The sequence below is a fragment of the Electrona antarctica genome (genome assembly GCF_951216825.1).
Source record: "Electrona antarctica genome assembly, chromosome: 14".
NCBI lineage: Eukaryota > Metazoa > Chordata > Actinopteri > Myctophiformes > Myctophidae > Electrona > Electrona antarctica.
In genome coordinates, this window is record NC_136795.1 from 32,399,800 (window position 1) to 32,423,450 (window position 23,651).

The 23,651-nt window shown below is 42.6% G+C and overlaps 1 protein-coding gene across 1 annotated transcript in view; it reads left to right on the forward strand.

Moving 5' to 3' along the window:
• LOC306937708 (inactive phospholipase C-like protein 2) overlaps positions 1-23,651 on the forward strand; it is a 227,789-nt gene that overhangs the window by 196,268 nt on the left and 7,870 nt on the right. Inside the window, exons 3-5 of the mRNA XM_079521615.1 lie at positions 3,686-3,889; positions 7,953-8,028; positions 21,645-21,754. Coding sequence (XP_079377741.1) covers positions 3,686-3,889; positions 7,953-8,028; positions 21,645-21,754 — 390 coding nt within the window. The remainder of the gene's footprint in view (positions 1-3,685; positions 3,890-7,952; positions 8,029-21,644; positions 21,755-23,651) is intronic.

Genomic DNA, 23,651 nt, shown 5'->3' on the forward strand with positions numbered 1-23,651 from the left:
GTGTGTGTGTGCGTGCGTGGGTGTGTATATGTATGTGTGTATATGTGTGTGTGTGTATATATATATATACACACACACACATATATATACACACATATATATACACACACACATACATATGCCAAAGAGAACTTCCCCAGTGAAAGGAAGGATACCGCACACTCCAGAGACGCTCAGGACAAGGTTATGTTTGCTTCATTTTTTTATTGCACGACGCGTTTCGCCGTGTAGGCTTCGTCAGGTGCTTTGCAAAGCACCTGACGAAGCCTACAAAACACACATTACCCACACATACATTACCCAATTTGAACACGGGGACATTCTTTATAATGAGCCTTATGAGTACTTTTGCTTTTGTACTTAAAGTATATTTCGATACCAATACTTTTGTACTCAAGTACATTTCAATTTCCGGACTTTTTCATGTAACAGACTATCTCTATGTTGCAGTATTGATACTTTTACATAAGAATACTCAAGTAACGTACAGATACTCAAAGAATGAACTTAGTTATTGTCCAACGCTGTCAGATGGACTGTGTGTGGTGCTGTTGCAGGAAGGCAGAGTTTTACTTGTTCTATGTATGCATGCCAGGCAGCATAGGCCTTGTCTCATTCATTTCAACTCAATGCCATGCAACAGGGAGAGAGAGAGAGAGAGAGAGAGAGAGAGAGAGAGAGAGAGAAACAGAGAAACAGAGAAACAGAGAAACAAAAGTGGCAGTGTAACCGGACACACAGTTCTCATTTGGGGAACGCTGGGAAGGCCTGGGGTCGGTGGTTGGGGGGAGGGGGGGTAATTAAAAACACAAGCCTCCAGTTAGGGGTTGTACAGCCAGGGCCTGAATACACTGTAGCTTTTATTGCACAACAATAATTGGACACTCATACGCACGCTTGCTTATGTACAGAACTACACACACACATACAACACGGTAAAGAAAAGACAGAAAGAAAAGACACACACACACACACACACACACACACACACACACACACACACACACACACACACAGTCTTTCCCAGGACTCGTGGTTTGGTCTAATCATAATGCAACTGTAATGCCCCTCACCTATTCAAGCTCTAACCCTTCCACCAATGACTGCTTTTACTTTCTGTGTGTGCCTGCAGTGCACTCAGTGCCGGTGGTCTGCAGCGTGTTGAGGGCTGTGGCTGAGGCTATGCATACAGATGCTGGCCAGCATTTCCCCTGGCTCCCCTCGCTGTCTCCAGGAAGGTCGGGCCCCACAGTGACAGCACATCCTCTGGGGTGGTGGGGTGGTGGAGGGGGATGGAGGTCCAGCCCAGGGAGACGGGCCTTTCCCACACTGCAGAGTGTGTGGACTGATTCCCAAATACCAACGCCAGCTCTCTCTCTTTCTCTAAATTGTTTTTGTCACCCTCTCTCATTCTGTGTCCTTTTCTTTCCCAGCTGCTCCCTACCCGCTCTCCCTCTGTCATTTACTGCTCTCTCTCTCTCTCTCTCTCTCCCCAAGTCTTCCTTCCAGCTCTCTCTCTCTCTCTCTCTCTCTCTCTCTCTCTCTCTCTCTCTCTCTCTCTCTCTCTCTCTCTCCCTCTCTCCTGCCTTTGTCTTATTTTTTCCCTTCATCATGTCTCATCTTTTGCTGGTTCACTTGTTCTTTCTCTTTCCAGTTTCATCTTTCAACAAAGAGCAATCTGGGCTCGGATGAAAGACATCCCGTCTTTCATCCGTCAGCCCAGATTGCTCTTTGTTTTCCTCCTCCTGTTCCCTTGTTCCTTCTCTCTCTCTCTCTCTCTCTCTCTCTCTCTCTCTCTCTCTCATTTGCCACACTGATTATACTGTGGAAAACAGTGGTCTTTATTTGGGGCTCAGATTCCCATGGCGGCACAATATTGCAGAACTGTACTGAAAGAGGCCAGAATAGAACTACAGACTCTGGTGTGGTCCGGTCCGGATGGGCTCAAGGGAAGAAAGAAAACTAATTGAAGGACTGTGGCGTAAAAACACAGGTGTACATTTTCAGTGGATATAGACATAGGGCTCCATCTTGCGCCACATCTTGAGCTAACTAATGTTACTCTTAAAAAAGGGTAGGCATAATAAGCTTTGGCTTCAGCCTACACCTTTTCGGTGCTAAACCTGATCATGTAACACAACTGTATTTTAAAATGTAAGTACCGAAATAAACTATTCATTCATTCATTCATTCATTCACCCTTATCCCTAAACATATTTGCCATTTTTTACTATTTTGAAAAACATATTAAAATAGTCGATCTACATCGATACATTGTGAGCTTGGAGATCGGCTATTTGAACTATTTTAAAAGGTTTTTTGAAAATAGTAAAAAATGGCAAATTAGTTTAGGGGTAAAGGTTAAGGGGTGGCGCAAGATATAGCCCTTACTGTAAAGGGATAGTGTGATTGACCTGAGTGAGGAAGATGGTACAAGAGTAGGGTTGTGAGAGGTAAGCCAGTAGAGCAGCCAGATGGCAACCATGAGGTTCCCAGTTCGATCCCGGGCTCCCCCAGAGTTAATGTCGAAGTGTCCTTGAGCAAGAACCCCTAATTGCTCCTGATGTGCATGTTGGTGCATGGTTTCCTCTGCCATACTGTAGGTGTATGAATGTGTGTGTGTGAATGGGTGAATGTAATGCACAATCTATGTAAAGCGCTTTGGATAAAAGTGCTATAGCAATGCACCATTCACCATGAAAGAAGAGGAGACTGAGGAATCGTGAGTAACGGGACTGGATGTGCTGCAGTGCCTGCAGGCTGTGGTCAGGGGTTTGGGTTCAGAACCTTGGAGCTGTTGAATGACGTCACGAACCTCACGATAGCTGCTAGATTGACTCTCGCCAAGACAAACATATCATCATGATGCTATCTTATCTGTCTCTGCTCTGAGGAGAGTATCAGCAGCATCAGGTCTTGTTCAAGGTCATTTATATGATGGTCAACGTGTTTGCCAAGCAACGGCACTGCAGTTTGCCTTAGGAACATTGATTGTGGTTTATTGACAGGACAGTGTTTGGACAGGATAGAGGTTAGGATAGAGGGCACACAGGTGTTAGGTTAGCCTATAAGTACTGCAGACTGAAATATGTTCTGATTACGCTCCTTCCATGTGAATCAATATCTACGAATGCTCATGTTGAGAGAGAGAGAGAGAGAGAGAGAGAGAATTACCACCAAACCATACACTGTACATTATTAATTACAGTTGTCTAAAGTAACTGATTGATTGAAAATGTTTTGCAGAATGGGTACACTTCAAGGAAAGTACAGGTCAATACAAAAAGAGGATAAAACCAGAAAAAGACTTGTTTACATAAGGGTCCATTGCACAACTAAGAGACTGTACTTAAGTACAATTTTGAGATATTTTTACTTTTACTTCTACTACACTACATCTCAGAGGCAAATGTTGTACTTTTACACTACATTATTTGAAAACGTTACTACTGTAGTTACTTTATAGATTTTGATTATTATTATAACACATACATTAACTACTTCAGGCTTTTATACATTTACAAGCTCACAAAAATATTTTTTATACATTTGAAAACTTGTGAAACGGGGGACATTCTGCATAATGAGTACGTTCTACTTTTGGTACATTAAGTACATTTTGATACCAATACTTTTGTACTTTTTACTCAAGTCAATTGTGTGTTCTGGACTTGTTACTTCTCAGAATGCCATGGTGTCCTTCAAGGAGCTGTGCGGCCTGACACCGGCGGCCAACATGAAGCAGTGCATCCTGACCGTGTCCACGTGGCTGATGAACAGCGAGAGGACCGTGAGGGTGACGGTGGACCTCGGTGAGACCTACCCCACCATGGAGGCAGAGGGGCCCGTTCCAGAGCTGCTGCGCAAGGTCCTCAACGCATACGACATGGTAATTAATTACGCAACCAGAACACACAAATGAGTAGACCACCCAACCGATTTAGGTCCAAGACCACAGATTACCAATGCGTTGACAGATATTTTGTAAGACATTTTAAAAAGGGCAGAGGACGTAGTCGTCCAATGATCCGTGGGTCGGCGGTTCAAATTCCGGCTCCTCCTGTCCACATGTCGAAGTGTCCTTGGGCAAGACACTGAACCCTACATTGCCTCCAGTGAGTTGGTCGGTGCTAGCATGCCACCATTGGCGTGTGAATGTGGGAAGTGAGGACGCTGGCATCGACTGTTCACCATTCGCCGCTTCACCTCCCAATGTATGAATGAATGGACCATTGTAAAGTGTTGCGCTATAAAATTGCAGTCTATTATTCTAAAAGGGACACAGACAGACATGGTGCTCTGACAAAGCCCCAGACACTATGACTCAGACATTGGTCGGATTGACAGTGCGACGTACTGTAGGTGTGAACCTCTAGTTTTTGGAAATGCCCAAAACAGGGATTACAGGTTGAAAGTGTTTAAAAGTTGCCATAAAGCAGCTGATAATTGTCGATACTTGTCTAATAATGGCGGATATTTCGGCAAAACGTATATAGAGCGTCGCAGTCCCGCCCCCTACCATGGACCAGGAAATGAATCCCAATGCATTTTCCCCATAGACATTTCAAAAAGTATTTATTTAAAGACGGTTACGCCGCGGACAAAGCCAACTCGAGTCGTGACAACTCATGACAACACAAACAATATTTTGGACCAAACAAATAATTACAAAGAAGAAAAACAACAAAAAAAGTGTTGTAACCTGCCGTTTTTTTTCTTCTTTCTAATTATTTGTTTGGTCCAAAATATTGTTTGTGTTGTCATGAGTTGTCTGTCACGACTCGAGTTGGCTTTGTCCGCGGGGTAAACGTCTTTAAATAAATACTTTCTGAAATGTCTATGAGGAAAATGAACGGAGAATCATTTCCTGGTCCATGGTAGGGGGTGGGACTGCGACGCTCTATACCGGTCTGACTCTACACCCACAACCACGCACACACCTGCACAAACTTCAGAAGCGCCTTATATACTTTATGAAATTTGGACGATAATGCTCTTATATTGCTGGCTTTTTTTTATCATCCCGCTAAATACCTTCTCCCGGTTGGGACGGAGCAGGAACCGGAATAAAATGCCAAACCACTCAAGCATTGTAGTGTGATAACATTGCCTTCCCTGTGGTGCTGTGATAAGCACTTCCTGCTCTGTGCAGTGTTCCATGCTTAACTGTTTAGCTGATGTGCTCACATAAATAAATCAGGACAAGGGCCTGCTACACTGTAAGATACTGAGTGCTCATTTAACTAAAATGGATACATGGACACTGAGGATTATTCTGTGTATAGAGATGGTTAACTGGCTCCTTGCATATTTATTAGTTAGTGTAGGCCAGCATTTCACAAAGCATGGGCGAGCTATGTTCTAATTTAAACATGTGCCTGCCGTTTGAGAATGGCTACTAATGAGATGATGTTTCCGCAACTAATAACTGTATAGCTTAATAGCGGTTCAATACCCTGGTCTCGTGCCTCGGAACAAAGAACGTGGTATTCTCTCTCACTTATTCAGTACGACACAAAAGGGAAGCAGAGGAGCTATTGTTGTCTTCGGTGTAACTAAACAAATTCTATAGCAACCTTTATAGCCTGTGTGTGCCGAGCTCGTGTCAGCCAGCTCGAATATTTATGCGTTCGCTTTCCAAACCTGGCGCAACGGCCCCACTCTACAATAACCAGCGGTGTAAAGTAACTAAGTACATTTATTTACTCAAGTACTGTACTTACAGTAAGTACAATTTTGAGGTAGGCCTACTTATTTACGTACGGTATTTCCAAATTTTATCTACGAATACAACATTACTTTAGTTACTAGTTACTTTGTAGATTTTGATTATTATCACAAAACACACTAACCCCTTCAGCCCTATGTACATTTCGTCCATTTGAAAATAGCCGCTCTACAAGCTCACATTGTAAGCATGTAGATCTGCTGTTTTCAAAAGATATATATATAAATACATTTTATACATTTGAAAACTTTTGATTTCCGGGCTTTTCCTCGTAACAGAGTATTGCAGTTATTGATACTTGTACTCAAGTAATGAATGCGAGTAAATTTTTCCACCACTGCTGGCTGGTGCACAGCCCCACTCCCCACGAGAACAGAGGCCGCAGTGTGTGTGCGTCTGCATATGTCGGTATACAGCCGAAGGACTGCGTGACCTAGAGCTGCCAACACTATGCACTATACTATACTGTACACCGTCGGTATGTCTGCAGCCAGCCGGCCGGCGTGTCCTCAGGCTGCCCCACGTGGGCTGCAGTCACTCAGGCATTCTGACCGTCCTGTGAACCAAGCATCAGCACATTGGAACTCTGCGGTCAGCCGCCCCGAGAGACCCGGGCTGGCCGAGTCCAACGGCAGCCCGCAAAAACCTGCTGCTTCAAGCACCAGATGTGCGCCTGCCCTGCACGCGCGCACACACACACACACACACACACACACACACACACACACACACACACACACACACACACACACACACACACACATACATGAGTATGAGCGCACCAAGGTTATAATAGTTTTGGATTTTTCATTATAGTTTAGTTTTAGTTCATTTTGACTTATTGTTTTATAATTCAGTTAGTTTTAGTTTGTTTTTGGAGCGGGTTTGCTAGTTTTTATTTAGTTTTTATTTTTGTGACAATGCTTAGTTTTAGTTCAGTTTTTATTAGTTTTAGTTCAGTTTTTATTAGTTTTAGTGTTAGTTTTAGTTTTTTCAGCCCTTTTCAATCCTTCACCTGACAAATAAGTTACAGTAGGTGCAGGATTGAAAAGGGCACGAGTAAGTATTGTGTAATAAAAACTATAAAATATTCAGTTACAGATTAAGCTTATAAATACATTTACAAAAATGCATGCACACACACACTCACACACACACACACACACACACACACAGGACGCCTGAGGGCGAGGTCTCGTGCACAGGCCATATATGGAGACTTGATGTCTTGTGTGTACCGGGTTTGATGAGGTCAGATCTACATATGGAATGTCAGAACAGGTCAGCTCCGTATATGGAGATCAAATGGTGGCAGTGGGGGCAGTGTCTTGAGTGTACAGGGTTTGATGAGGGCCGGGACTTAATCTTCGGCCCTGTTGAGAACTCAACAGGGCTGCACAAATAACTTTGGGGCAGGCCGTCTAGAGTTTAAATGGACAGGTACGACAGACATCGAAGAGGAAGGATGGATGGGGAAGGATCAACATATGGCACATCTGACACACATCCATATACTAATATTGATGACATCAGGGATCTCCATATATGGGCTTAATTGCGACAGCAATACAAAAATGTATTTTTTTGTGGCTTCGCCTTTATTTTATATTTTCTATGTTTTAATTCCCACTAACACCAATCTATACACATTGTTCTGAATTCCCCTGCTGACAGATTCCCCTGCTGACTGTTCATGAGAGAAACTCAACGTTTTTACTTAAGTGAAAGTATCAATACTATACTCTGATACAAGTAAAAGTCCAGCATATAACATATAACTTAACATATAACTTTACTTGAGTAAACGTACAAAAGTATTGGCATCAAAATGCAGAAAAGTAGAAAGGGCTCATTATGCAGAATGCCCCTTTTCATGTTTTCAATTGTATAAAAATCTAATTTAAATGTTTATTTTATTCATGCTTCATAACAAAGTAAGCTTAAACAACTATGCATAAAGAAGGACACTTATTAACATGGCCTTTACTCCCTGTATTTTGTCTAATTACTTTTATCAAGGAGAAATCTCGTTTTACTCATTCCATATTGGTATATCTCCTCCCTTTTTTCTTTTTCTTTTTGCCTCTTCGTTTTTCCCTTATGCCCATGCATCCCTACAGTTTGTCTGTTTTAACTTTACAGAAGACTAGTATGTTTGACTTAACATACTACAGCGGGCATTGGGCAATGGCACAAACATAACCCTGTGTTCTCTCTCCTTCAGATGATCCAGACCAGCAGAACGCTCATCGAGTCGGCCGATGTGGTCTACTGCAAGCTCACACAAGCACAACGGGCAGGTAAGCTAGAGAGAGAGAGAGAGGGGGGGGGGGGGGGGGGGAGGGAGAGAGGGAGATGGGGAGAGGGAGGAGGAGAGCCTTGCAAAAGTTAGTAGTTATGTCTGTCTTCTGAGTTTATAAAGGTTTCACCAGTGAAAAGTATGAACAGGAGCTTGACTAAATAATAACTAACATTGGATCCATTGGAACACAGTTTCTTTGGTTTTGAACAGTACAGTAGTGTAAGCTTTCAGTCTATATCCTATCTTAATAGATTGTACTCTATCAAGAGAGGAGATGTATGGTATTAACCTGCAGGACTCAATTCTATGTCTCTTGTCCATGTGTATTCTATATGGTTCAACAACAGCTCTGTCATAAGCATGGCATAAGGCATGGGATTGGTGTCGTCAGAATAGCCCATTCATCAGTGAGTGAGTCAGCCCAGGGTAGTCATCTTGTCTGAGTGAGTGCAGGTGAATACAATCAGCCTCCCGGATAAAGAGCTGCCAGAGACAGGATCCAGGCAGCATAAACGTCCTTCCTTTCACAGAGTGATGTAGGCGAAAGCTGAAAGGATGGAGAAATGAAGGCCAGCGCCTAGGATGGAAGCAGCATTGTGTCGAATGGATCATTTCTGAATGATAATTGTATAGTTTTTTCCATACGAACTTACAAAGAGCAACCTCTTGACACTGAACATCATGAAATATTCACCATTATTTACACAGTAGGTTAATAGTAATTATTTAGATGGAAAAAACACAATATACACGAGCAGCAGTAGCAGAGCTGAAGATGAATATAGAGGGTATGCGCATGCTTAAAGTGAATGGCACATCGAGTGGCAAAGCAATAGGCAATTTAAGACAAAGTGAGTTTAACAATGTTGTTTAATGCAATCAGATAGGACTTTTCTGTTTGGATGTATGGGCTGTCAAGGCCAGAAAGTAGTTTAGGCATTCCTGCATAACTTACCAGGTTTGATGATGATGTCACGCGCTCTATTGTCACTGTCAGGCACATCCAAGGACACCAGGTTGAAAGTGGTCTATTTCAAGCTACAATCGATACCTTTTTTTGTTGCTATACAGTGTTATAACCAATCTGTATGGTAGAGTATGGTTAAGACAATCTAACAACTGCAGTAGTGGTGTCCATGCTCTTCTATTGAGACAGTGGTCGGGTAGTACCAGTACTGGTTTGGCAAGAGATGAAACTTACAACAGAAACATTCATTACAATTTACAATTTAGGCATTTAGCTCTTAATCCAGATTCAAAGTACTTAACCTAATGGTGAGCTAACAGCTGACGCAGTTAGCCTACTATGCTAACCACGAGATAACATTAACCAACCAACAACCCACCGGATGTGTCCACGGGTTCTGCCTCATCTCCTAGCAACGCATTGAGAGCATTTGAATGAAACCGCCTATAATTGACCATAATAAGATCATTAGGAGAAAAATGGCTCCAAATTGGGGGTCCTGTGGTTTGCTTTCTGCTGTCTGTCTTGCATTGAGGCACTAATTGCTGCTCATCTGCCTAGCTTCTCTACCGCTCTCAATGGTAGCTCTCCTGCAGACTCAGCCAATTAGAATCAGAATATTCAGATCAGCAGAGGATGATTGATGACAAAATGTATCATGTTCATCATGCTTGTTTACCGCAGTCTGGCCCTGCAGGCAACGATGTGGCCATAAGAACCGAAGACTAAGACAAATGAAACATTAGGTACAGGTCAGTACATGCTCAGGCAGTGCAACTTCTGTTTCCTGTTACAGAAGTCAATGTAAACAAAGCCAGTGATTTATTATAGTTCATGCTTTGGCACGTGGGACTGAGTTTATTCATCATCTCTGTGTGCATGTGCACCAAGATGACGGCAGGAGTAAATGCTGGTTCTCTAGCCAAAACGCACTGATTCCATCTTAAAACATACCCATCGTCAATGCAGGGAAGAAAGGTTAGGTTAATATGGATGTGACCAGATTGCTGTTTGCAATGTGCCTCATTGCAGTAATAAAGTAGGCCTTGCTTTAAAGACGGGGTCCTTTGTCTTTTTGGGGCATTTATTTTGTAGTTTCATTCTGAAACAGAAGCATCTGTGCTTCTGAACCAATCACAGCATTGCATCCCTTCAGGCTATGGGACGTTAGCTATATTGGCGTTTTGTGTCTATGTTCACAACTTAGTGTCTGATAGACAAACGGTGGATCTGTGTGTGTGTGCTTCTACGTGGCTTATTTCTAACCTATAATATTTTCAGATACATATTTTTGCTTTTAAAATTAGTTTAAAATGAGTAATACACTGTAGGGATGTCATCATGAATGAGATTAAAAACGGAGTAATTCTGTTATCAAAACCAGCTGTGTCTGGAGGAACGTGCAGCAATGGGAATAAAAGGGGTGAATGAAATCAAGATTCTTTCGGGCCTCGACGATAACCGATTTTCTAAACTAAGTAATTGTATTGTATATATGGAACATAGCCTCAAATTGCACCTTCTTAAACTAAACTGTGTTGTATGGAACATAACCTACTGTGAAGCTGTTCACAAAAAGAAAAAGGTTTACCTAACTTTGCTACTACAGGGAAAACATGCACATTTTTTCTAGCACTCTTTATTGTCTCCACCAGGCCGAAGGCATGGGGAGAGAGTATGTTTTGCACTCCGTCCGTGTGTGTGTCCATGTGTCCGTCTGTCCTTCCGTCCGTCTGTTACCAGCTAATCTCCGGCACCGTTAACCCGGTCGATGCCAAACTTTGCACACACACTCCCTGGATGCCAACGATGAACCTCTGCCCCACATTTTCCAGAACGGCCTGTTATAGCGCCACCATGAGGCAGCTTTTCACATTTTTTTACCTAAAACTGCACAGATCTGTGTGAAACATTGCATGCACACTCCCTAGAGGCCAAGGACAAATCGTTTACCTGCATTTTCCGCATCTGCCTTTTATAGCGCCACCAGTAGGCCGACTTTTGTAAAACACATTTTTTTATATTACTCCTCCAGATTCTGTCCAAAAATCGTTACACACTATCTCTATGGTCATGTGCTCAAGTCGGATCTGTCCGATATTTCATATTCCATCGTAATTGGCTATAATTAGCTTTCACAGTTTGCAAGATTGCCCCGTTTTGAACAAAAGCCTCAAATCATGAACGCAGCATGCAATTTACGTGAAATCTTTCACACATTTTCTTACTAGGCTGAGGAATATATCCCACCCTTTTCACATTGGCCTGTTATAGCGCCACCAACAGGTTGATTTTTGCAAAACACATTTTTGGAACAAAATGCCTCAAAAACATGTTTCTATTAATCCTAAACATTTTGCCAAACATCTCACACAGTCCTATCCTCCTGGTGGAGACCTGTGCCCAGAAGGGCACTTTTTCTAGTTATATTGCTTTGTTTGCTGTTGCTTGATGTGTTTTTTTGTTTGAATATTAAGCTAGCTGTCACTGCATTGTCTGTAAAGAAGCCAAACAAAAATAAGTGTTACTCTTATGTACCTGTACACAAGATGTACAGTAACAATAAAGTACAACCTTAAACTGCATGCTGCGTGTGCTTTGTACATGAGCGAGAAAACAGTGGTGTAAAGTAACTAAGTAGATTTACTTAAGAGCATGTAGCTTGTAACTAAACTTTACTAAACTACTTTTACTACTTTTTGAATCTGTGACTTTTACTTACGGAGTTGTTCTATATTGCAGTATTGATACTTCGTCCCACAGACTTGTACCGATCGAGTGTGTCAGAGTAGCTCAGGCGTACGGCCTGCCTCCCCATGGGGGAAAGCTGGGTTCATGCTGTGCAGTTCCACCGGGATGGAGGCTGTGAATGCTGGGGGCTTGAATCAAAGGGCACTCCCCCTCCTCTTGGAGCAGGATAAGCCACAGGAAGCTTCCTCTGTGCCGAACAGGGCCCTAGACCCCACGCGAGCACAGCCACACACAGCTGTGTGTCAGTGTTTTGATGTGGGAAGGGGGAAGGGTTAACTTATGGAACACATTTGGGGTAAGGAGCTGGAGTGACAGAAGAGACCCGAAGCGGGCCTCCTCAACTACATGCCAAGCATACTGTGTAAGCACTTCAACTGACACACACTCCTCCACCTCCGCTACCCCCAAAAAGACTCTGATATGCCTCGAATCCCGTCTGATTCTGCTTAGAAGCAGAATCAGAATATCAGAATCCACTTTATAGAGGGTATATGCATGCATAAAGTCAGTGGCAAAGTGAGTTTAACGTTGTTTAAGACAATCAGATACGTAGGACTTTTCTATTTGAATGTATGGGCTGTCAAGGCCTGAAAGTAGTTTTTTGACACTCAGTAGGCGTTCATGCATAACTTCCGGGATGATGATGATGATGTCACACGCATACCGTCTATATAGTCACGTCACAGGTTTATGGATGTAAATTGTAAACCATCGTACTTGCACAAAAGATAAAGAGATGAAGAGAGGGGCGGGGAGAGCAAGTGGAAGAGAAAGATCAATCGGGGCACGTTGGCGCAGTCGGTAGCGATGTAGCCTCACAGCTAGGTCCCGGGTTCGATTTCCCGCCGGCGACGCTGTGGGCGCTGGGGGCTTGTTCTCTCCTGCGTCATCTGTGCCCATGCCCTTGGTGGGGTTAGTGAAAGTACCTTTCTGTGTGTATTTTCTCTATTATTAAGGTTATTGTAGCGGTCAATTTGTATTGGGGGTGGGGAGGGGGGCGGGGCAGGGGTCGCGAGACATGGCCAAAGCATTTCCGGGGGTCCCCAGCCAAAAACGTTGAGAACCCCTGACCTAGGGTAGGTACCCTCACTAAAAACATGCAGTAATCCTGGTCGCATGATGGAGGGGAAAGGAACTGGTTGGAATAACACGTTCCTTCCACGCGCTACTTGGAACACATTGAAGGAAGCATGAGCTTAGTTCGGGGCTCTCCCCAGGTTTACAGAGGGAGAGTTGCACGCAGGATTACAGCTTAGGTAATTGGCACCGGGTGAAAAAAATGGGTTACAAAATTGTGGGATAAAAAATAAGAAATAAATAAATAAAATGTACATAATTACACATAGTATATCTTTCCAGTGTGGTATGTATCTGAGGTTGAACATAAGGTGTGAGAGCATAGCAGCAGATATACTATACTGTACATAATACTGTACACTGTGCTTAGCTGCCATCTCTTGTACATAGTCTATGTGTCATGCCTGTGCACATCTAGACCTGTGCTGTTGGACACAGAGGGTGTTTGTGTGCTAAGAAGTCACGACTCACGCATGAGTTATACTTAGCTACGCACTGGCGTTGTGCACCGGAAATAGAAGATCTAGTATAGATAGAAGTGTGCAGCGCGACACGTTGTAAGCTTGTAGATGTAGGCCTATATAAAAAAAAAGCTATAGTCTAAAACTCAATCAACTCAAGCACAAATAGTAGTAAAGTAACAAATTATATATACAGTAATATAACATAATCAAAATCAAACCCAATACATTTACAAAACACAAATAGACATAATATCATCCAGATAACCAGTCAATTACATTATATACATTATATATACATTTGAGCACAGTTGATTTGATTTAAACAATAGTTACTTTGAATCCTCTGTAAAAAAAAAACACATTACCATCCGTCTCTAGCTTTAGAACCGTGGGCAGAGACTTCCAAAGGTTTGCCCCATTCACTGAGAAGGCAGACAATGGCCAACAGAACTACAGCGCTACAAAACACTCTGGCCCCCTGTCGTCTCTCACCGTTACCATGGTTCTCACAGCCACACCCCTCCCCTCTCCTCTCCTCCATTTATGCCCAATCATTATTGCAGCTAATCAGTTTAATTTGGCCAGTGGTGCTGACGTGTTGATGAGGATGGAGAGGTGCTGGATGAGCTCCCCTCCCCCGGGGACTATTGATGGCTCGCCATCACACACCACTAATGGGGGACCAGAACGGCAGCTGGGATGCACACTTTGGCACCTCCAGCTGCTGCTGGTGTGTGTGTGTGTGTGTGTGTGTGTGTGTGTGTGTGTGTGTGTGTGTGTGTGTGTGTGTGTGTGTGTGTGTGTGTGTGTGTGTGTGTGTGTGTGTGTGTGTGTGTGTGTGTGTGTGTGTGTGTGTGTGTGTGTGTGTGTGTGTGTGTGTGTGTGAGATTCAATATATATTTATTGTATTTGCCATATTGTTATGTACATATTTGCTGTATTTGCGTGTCTGTATCTGTAGAAGCTTGCGGCGGGTCTCCACGTGTTTTTTCCGTGCTGGTCAGGTTGTGTTGTTCCTGTTAGCGTGTTCTGTGTTGTTGCTTTTTCTCCGTGAATAAGAGAGAGACAGAGAGATATCCAAGTGCATGTTGTCCATGCTGGGTACCTTTTTCTTTCACTTTCAGCACTGGGCGGCAGACTGCTGCTCGTAATTGGCCAGTAGTCGCAGATACACAACTCTGGGTCGAGGACGCACAGAGGTGACGTCAGTGACGTATCATGGCCAGAAAGCACAGGCCTGCAAACTCCTCATATGACTTGGCCACCTGAACTGGCACACAAAATGATGAGCTCCATGTAATGGGCACACAATTGTGGGCGTGGAATTCTCTGAAATGTAATACCGGTAATAGATTTGTTTTATTTGTGTGTGAATGCATGTGCATTATTGGTTTGCATCTGCATGGACCAGTGACCAGAAATTGCGTGGCTCTGTTCAGCTCCAACAAAGTGATCAAGTTCGTGGACGACACCACAGTCAAACGATGATGAAACAGCCTACAGGAGAGAAGTAGTGAACAACCTGGCTCTCAATGTCGACAAGACAAAAGAGCTGATCTTCGACTACAGGTCAGGATACCTCCCAGAGACCACTCTCCCATCCAGATCGGGGGTGCTGCAGTGGAAAGGGTCAGAGAGTTCAAATTCTTGGGAGTACACATCACTGAAGACCTCACCTGGGCAGTAGGCTACAGACGGAGCGGATGGTGAAGAAAGCACAACAACGCCTCTACTTCCTGAGAAGACTCAAGAAAGGTGGCATATGGACCCCAAAGTCCTAAAAGCGTTCTACAGAGGCACCACAGAGAGAGAGATATGGAACATAACCTACTGTGAAGCTGTTCACATAAAGTTTACCTAATTTTGCTACTACAGGGAAAACATGCACATGTACGTTACTATTTTATTTAATCTTTTACTCTTTGAATGCTCTTTCTTGCACTCTCATTCTATCCCTTTGTTTGCTGTGCTTGCTGTGTTTTGTTGTTTGAATGTTATGCTATCTACCGTATATGCTGCTGCATTGTCTGTAAGGAAGCCAAACTAAAATAAGTTTGACTCTTACGTACCTGTACCCAAGATGTAACAATAAAGTACAACCTTGGATCTTGAACTTTCGATCACGATACGATGAAAAATCCAAAATCAGCTATTTATTAATTTTTATAGTGTTCCAGTTCCAATTTTGTCTGCTGATTTCTTTGTGCCATCACTACAATTCCACTTGTTTAATCTGTATCTTTTTTTTTGTCCCACGATTGTGTAACCCATTTTTCACCCCTGTGTCAATTATCTAACCCAGGGGTTCTCAACCCGTGGGTCGCGACCCCTCGGGGGGTCGCCAAATTATTTTAGGGGGTCCCCAAATTATTTTCAAAAAAAAATAGCGCGCTCATAGAGCGCCACTCGGTGGCGCGCTATGAGCTTGTAGATCTGCTATTTTTCAATAGCTAAATTATAACAATGCTTAAAACACCAAAAGGGGTTCCCGCCCAAAATGGTTTAAGGTTATTGTAGCAGTCAATTTATATTGGGGGTCGGGAGGGGGCGGGGCGGGGGTCCCGAGACATTGCCAAAGCATTTCCGGGGGTCCCCGGCCAAAAACGTTGAGAACCCCTGATCTAACCTGGGGAGAGCAACGGACTTGAACTCATGCCACCGTGCCCTCGTTTAATCTGTATCTTGACTGAGTTCTCAATCCTGATTGGATAAAATTGGTATCCCGACCTGAAATTGTATTTTCTGCTTAATAACAAGCTGGAGAGACATGGAGTTTCCTGTTACTGAGCAAACAATGAGTACAAGTAAGACGCGCAAACGCGGGAAGCGAACGCAGCTCGTAAATTGCAATAACAACAATTAGAATAAATTTCGTACTTTTTAAGGTTTTTTTTAAGTTAAGTTTTTTTAAATTAAATGTTTTTTCAAGTTTTTTTTTAGTGTGTGTATGTGTGCGTGCGTGCGTGTTTCTTTTTTAGGTTTTTTTTTAAAAAGTTTTTTGTTTAAGTTTTTTTTTAAAAAGTTTTTTGTTTAAGTTTTTTTTTAAGTTAAGTTTTTTTTTAAGTTAAGTTTTTTGTGTGTGCGTTTTTCCTTTTTACGTTTTTTTTTTAAGTGAAGTTTTTTTTTAAGTTAAGTTTTTTTTAAGTTAAGTTTTTTGTGTGTGCGTTTTTCCTTTTTACGTTTTTTTTTAAGTTAAGTTTTTTTTTAAGTTAAGTTTTTTTTTAAGTTAAGTTTTTTGTGTGTGTGCGTTTTTCCTTTTTAAGTTTTTTTTTTAAGTTACGTTTTTTTTAAGTTAAGTTTTTTTTTAAGTTAAGTTTTTTTTTAAGTTAAGTTTTTTGTGTGTGTGTGTGTGCGTGCGTGCGTGCGTGCGTGTGTGTGTGTGTGCGTGCGTGCATGTGTGTGTGTTTTTGTGTGTGATACAGCTGCGCCCTCTGGTGGTGGGCGGGTGGTGTTACGGCGTGACACACACACAGACGTGATCTGCTGGGTCTCATAGTAAATGCTCACTGCGTTCGCAATCACTGCGTTCGCAATCACTGCGTTCGCAACTATACAAATATACTTTCAACTTTTGTTTTAACCAAAGAAAATCACTTACCCTACCATTAAGTACATTTTGATGTCAACACTCAATACTCAAGTACATTTTGAATTCCGGTCCTTTACTTATACAGAATATTAACAGTATATAACAGTATATTGCAGTATTGAAAATGTCAGTACTTTTTCCACCACTGCACCCATTTTCAACTGATCTTCGTATAATTGGTCCTCACTCCTCAGTCCTTACTAATCCTCAGACACCATGTCACAGAGTTAACAAGCTCATGCAATGAGCTAACCTGTGGGCTGACAGACTGTAAGGTAGACCAGTAATTCTACTCTGAGCTAATGTGACAAATAACCCCTGTCTCATCAAAGTCTCAACAAGGTGTAGTCACATTACTCATACCAATATCAAATATATCCATTATGCAACTCTAAAGTAAAATGTTATACAGTATACATTGTTGGTTAATGATGGATATGTGTTTTATCGTTACTTCAACATTTAACACACACTCCCAATGTGTATGTGTTGGCATACATTGTGGGTGGTATTGGTAAGAATATGCCATATTCATTACCAATGGTATATTGGTATTGAAATGCAGGGTTGGAATATGAAACACTAAAAGGATAGGGATTTAAATACGTTTTTGCATCTTCAAATGAATCAAAACATACTAGAGGAGTAGCTATATTAATTCCTGGGAAAGTAATGTATGATCATATCTCAACCATTTAAGCACAGAGAAGGTAGATTTGTAATGATTTGTAGCAGCCATTTTTTAGCTGGGCATGCAGCAGATTTGAGTTCAGCATCCCGTATTACCCCTAAAAAACACGTATTCTATAAATTAACACAAATTTCCTTCAGGGTTAACATTTTTGGAAATCTGACCTACTGTAGCTCTACATGTAGACAAATTTCAATCAAAGTAGAAGCGAAAACGAAACATCAATTTGAAATAACTAGTAGGGAGATATCTCTTAAGATCCCTCTTTTTCTCGACTGTATCAGGCTTTCTCTTGCTCTTTCTCTTTGTATTCATTGTTAGTGCTGGCCATTTGAGCCAGAAAATCCCACTCCCTATTGTTTGCAATAATGACACTCCGCTTGCGTTCTCCTTCTGTAAGCCTTGCGAATAACCCTTGAATAAGTGAAGCTCCACTCCAATATGTTGCTTTCATCATTTCTCTTCTCTTCATCTGCTCTGTTTTTGTTCCGGAAAAGACACAAACACAGAAGCAAATTGAAATACTATTTGTTTTCATTATTCCTACAGTAAGTAGGACTCAATCTATTATACTTGCTCTTTCTCTGCACTGTCACTGCCTTTCTCTTCGTACTGTATTTGGAGGATAGGTAATCGTTATCGCTGCAGTGGTCATTACATAGGAAGACAGCATTTCTAAGCCTTTTTTGTGTGTGTGTGTGTGTGTGTGTGTGTGTTTGTGTGTGTGTGTGTGTGTGTGTGTGTGTGTGTGTGTGTGTGTGTGTGTGTGTGTGTGTGTGTGTGTGTGCGTGCGTGCGTGCGTGCGTGCGTGCGTGCGTGCGTGCGTGCGTGCGTGCGTGCGTGCGTGCGTGCGTGCGTGCGTGCGTGCGTAAGCAAAAGCAAGCGTGTCTGTGCATGTCACTTCCCTTTTTGCTCCCCCTGTGCTGTTTATTGCACAGCCCCCCCCCCTATACGCGCACACACACACACACACACACACACACACACACACACACACACACACACACACAGAGACACAGACACACACACTATGTGATTCAGTCTCCTCTGCATCTGCCATGGGGGCTGTTTAGTAACTCTAAATTTCATCCACATTTCACCCACAACAGCGAGTATGTAGCCTTGGGGGGCAGCAATCCTTAAATGATTCTTAAATTAAAAGCCGTATGTGACAAGCCTCTCTCCCCAGTTCCACACCAATAAAGCCCACTTCTGCTCGGTTCTTCTCTGCACTAGCAGCAGCCAATTAACTGTACCCGATTATTACATGATGAGATCAGCCTAAACCGTGTTAAAATAACTACCAGGCTCTGAGATGGCCATTCTGCAATGCTGTCTATATCATTAGAGTAATGGTAGTTTCACAATGTTTTCTTCCGCGTTTCCTAATCGCAGCCAGTAGGCTCCAGGCGAGCCTGCCTGGATCGATTGCATTCGAGTGATAAGTAACCTACTGGCGATTATCGGTTGATAACATTGAAAGCGGGTGGGTCGCTCAGCATGAGTTTCAAGCTATGTGATGGATCAAGTGACTTTCGAGTGGCTCATCTCATCTGTGAAGACACAGATGAGAGGTGGAAAATTGCTCAGGTGGAAATTGTTCACTCCCATCATGTGGGAGTGAGCAATTTCCTCGCTCCCACAGGCCTGTTTTGGAGCATATTAAATTCACTATTTGGAAATACTCATGGGGAGAGGCAAATTTATAATTAGTTTGAATTAACGTTCACAAGGCAACATTTCGTTGCCCATAATTCAACAGTGCATCAAGCATGCATGAGGCCGTTCACATAATAGAACTAGAAATGCACTCTGTCGAGGTGCAAACTTGCGCCTTGCACACAAGTAGGCTATACATGGCCTACTTGTGCGCAAGCAGAGCGCGCAAGTACTGCAACTAACTAATGTCTATTACAACTGCTGTTCTAAATCCTTTGGACCCGTTATTGACCTTATACCAACCTTGAAACGTACCCTAGTTACGTCACCATCAACAGCCAATAACATTGAAACATATCTTAATTATGTCACCATCAACAGCCAATTAGGGACCACCGAGGACAGGCATACATAACATACATACAAACCATGCATACCATACATACAGTACATACCATGCATACCATACATACGCAGCCAACCACAGTACTTGCACGCTCTGCTTGCGCAAGTAATAAAGTAGTGCTACTGTTAGTATAGAAGAGTAGTTTTTCCTCCCAACATCTGGCTTATGAAATGATGTCATATGGCAGTCATGTCTATGGACTTTTAATGTTTGTTTAGGGCGCTAAACGTGACATCATGTGGCAGCAAAGTCTATGGACTTTGTTTGTTTAAACAAACATTACCAGGCGACCCTCACTTCACACAAGTTATTTGAATAACAGGGAAGCCGGACCGCCTGCTGAGAGCCGTGAATATCAGAAAAGAAAAGGCTATAGCGGAAAGAAAGGGTTGTTAGTGGGGCTCTGGATATCAGCTCTGGATATCAACAAATATTTTTGAGAGACAACTAATTGCCCTGCTTTTCCCTTATTATGCTATGAGTCACAGATGCAATGTTCTACATCATGTGCATGCTTGCGTGCGTGCATGCGTGCGTGTATGCGTGGGGAGAACACAGTTAGAACGACAGTCAACAGCATAAAGGTTTCTTGTTGGAGTGGGAGGCAGTGTACCTGCTGGGTTAGACAGAAATAGAGTGGCACACTTTCACAACAAGTCCCCTTAAGTGGAGCACAGAACATGGGGAGATGAACGTCTTGCATCTTAGGTGCTATTTGGTATTCAGCTGTGTTCCTTAAAGATGGAGTGCCACAATGTATGTATTTTTTCAGTTTTTCATGTGTCTATGAGGTGACAGTACTTCATTAGACACCCTGGAGTCGTTTTTATGTGCAATGTTGTATTAACTTTGTATTTAGGGTTTCTTCCTGGAGGCTGAACCCTTGACAGTCAAATGAAATAAACAGTAATAAAGTGACCCTCCCCTAACCCCTCCCCTTTTATCATACAACTACAGCTGTGGATGATGCTTCAGTTCAGGTGGATCACCACCCATGATCACCCACCAGGCAAACCAGGCATACTTAATGAACTGGTGGGCGTGCCCACATAAAAACAACATTTTAACAAATACTGTACACTTTTTTGAAAAAATTATACCTCCTTATATAACAATAAGACCTGATGATCATGTTTTAGGGTGGAAAAAAATTGCGGCACTCCATATTTAATACACATTAGGCTTTAGGGTCTTGTGTATTGACCAAAAGCTGGTAAATTGGCAGGCTGAGAGACTATGCACAGCCTCGTAGGAGTGTGTCACAGGCAGCCACAAGGATTCAAAATGGTCTACTGAGGCTAAATGAGCCAGGGGCTTACTGTTAGATTAATTAGAGGCCAACCTTCATCACACAACCTCAATTTCACCCCCATTTGTAATGCAGCACTGTGGCATTTGTAATGCAGAACTGTGGCTCGTGGGCTGCCATTGTGCGCACTTGGCTCCGGCAGAGACAGTCATTGTAGTCACTTTTTAACATAATGCACCCAGATAACTGCAGGATATGTTTTACGTTTCCGACATTGCTTCGTGATTCTTCTTCGGGGAACTAAAATGTACTCACCTTGACCTTAACCCATTAGGACCATCAAGTATCTGTGTACAATTATTTGAAACTTTCGCTATTGAAAAATAGTAGATATACAAGCTCATAGGATGGCACCGAGTGCCGTGCTATGAGCTTGTAGATCTGCTATTTTTGATAAATCTTGAAAACGTTTGCAAATCTTTCCCAGCAAATGTTTTTTAACTAAAGTCTTTGCTTCTGGGGGGTCCCTGGGGGGTCCCTGGAACAAAGTATTTTGAGATGGGGGTCGGCGGCCAAAAACAAAAATGTTTGGGGTCCTGAAAAAGTTTGAGCACCACTGATATAGAAACATACATTTTTCAGAAAACTGACAGGATTTATAAGACATTTGTAGAATCTGGCCTTAGGTCTAAATGTTGACCTTGCACTGCAGACTGTTCGATTCATTCTTTTTCACATATTTATGTATGTGTTCTTTCCAGGGCTGGACTTTCATGAGGACCTTCACCGCATCGGAGCCAAGGAAGGCCTGAAGGGCCGTAAACTTCAGAAGGCCATGGAGAGCTATGCTTGGAACATCACTGTGCTCAAGGTTAGAGCTGCCTCACTTACAGGATTATAGAAACTCACCGTGAATCATCAACCATCTACACTACAATGTTATTGATTACAGTAGAAACACATTGTATAATGCAATTTGCAGGGTGCACGTACGGCTCATGAAGATTCACAATTCACGTTTGATCTTGACAAATCTTGAGAAATAGCTATTGCCTATTGCACCAAAAGAAAAGGAAAGTTGAATAAATAGGCTACAATATGCCACTATTGTCAATGTACTGTCTGTATGATAAGGTAGGTCTGGCTATTGCAGATACAAATGATTTATTCTCAAAGAAGCAAAATAGGTTAGACAGCATTACAGGCAGATAAATGCAAACATGACGTCCTGCACAAATTATTTAATAATAATTTCTAAATTGTGATTTGATTACAACAGCAAGCAAAGTTAATAAATCAAATAATGTTCAAACATATGCAACCAAAAGTCCACGTCCGTCTCCATGGATTATATGTACTTCTACTGCAGCATGAGACAATGGGCGGGCTTGCACTTGAAAATGTTGTTGTGGAAGGTATTCTCTCAAGACAGACTGACTGTTGACTAGGAAAAGAGGGTGCTGTTTCTCCTTTATTTGCCAATGGGTTCTCAGATTAGGAGGAAGGTGACTGGCTGCCCGTTAAGCAGAGACATCGGGTTATTATGATTATTTTTCTGTCCGTCTTTCAGCAGTGGGGCAATACAAGGGCTCAAGCCCTCTGGATAAGTATTTCTAAACCGTACTGTTTTTTTATTTTTTTTTATATATATATTCTTTATTTACCCAGGAAAGTAGCTGAGCACAGGTGCTCATTTTCAGCAACGCCCTGCACATAGAAACACACAGACAGACACACACACATTAAAACCTGGCAGCTGACCAGTACAACCACAGTCTTATCTGTTGGCCACTAAGCAGCTCCAGGGGGAGCAGCTGGGGGTTCAGTGCCTTGCTCAAGGGCACTTCAGCGGTGTTGGGTGAGTGATGACAATCACTTTTTCCTGCCTGTCCGGGGAATTGAACCGGCAACCTTTCGGCAACAAGGGCGCTCCTCTAACCCTTAGGCCACCTCTGCCCCAATCTGTTAAGATTATACTGCATCTTAAGAAAGACTCTTGGGGCTAATTGCATTTGTGTCCTCTCTAATCCCTAAATGCCTTAATTAATACTCTAAACTACGGTTTTATTTATGGGCTTAGCTAACTAACATGATAAGACATTATGGGAGTGTGTACAGTAGTTTGTAGGAACACAGACTCTGGAGATGCCTGTGTGCATTCAGCAGTAGATGACTTTAGGACGCTCTCAGCAATAAAGTATTGTCTCTGCCTGCCCATGATGCAGGCATGTGATGGTAAGATAAGGTTACTCAGAGTAAAACAAAAACAAACCCCAGCCTGAAGGCAGCCTGTGTGTGTGTGTGTGTGTGTGTGTGTGTGTGTGTGTGTGTGTGTGTGTGTGTGTGTGTGTGTGTGTGTGTGTGTGTGTGTGTGTGTGTGTGTGTGGTGTGTGTGTGTGTGTGTGTGTGTGTGTGTGTGTGTGTGTGTGTGCGTCCGTCTTATCTTCCTTTGACAGCTGAGCTCTGATCAGTGCTATAGCACTGAATAAGTATTTTGTTCATTTCAAATGTGGATGCCTCGAGTCGAATTAGTGACAAAAGGAGATCCTTAACTACTGGTATCTTTCTGGCTTAGCCACCAGGTGGGCGCAAATGATTTTGTGGAGTGTATAATAAACTAATGTGACCAAAGCGTTTCCCACTCTGTTGTCAGATTTGCTGTACTCATTCCCCTTATCAGTTCCTCACATGGCAGGATTGAATTACCGGTATGTGTCCCTGCTGCTGCTGCTGTGTCACATGTAACTCGTCGTAACATGTTTATTGTG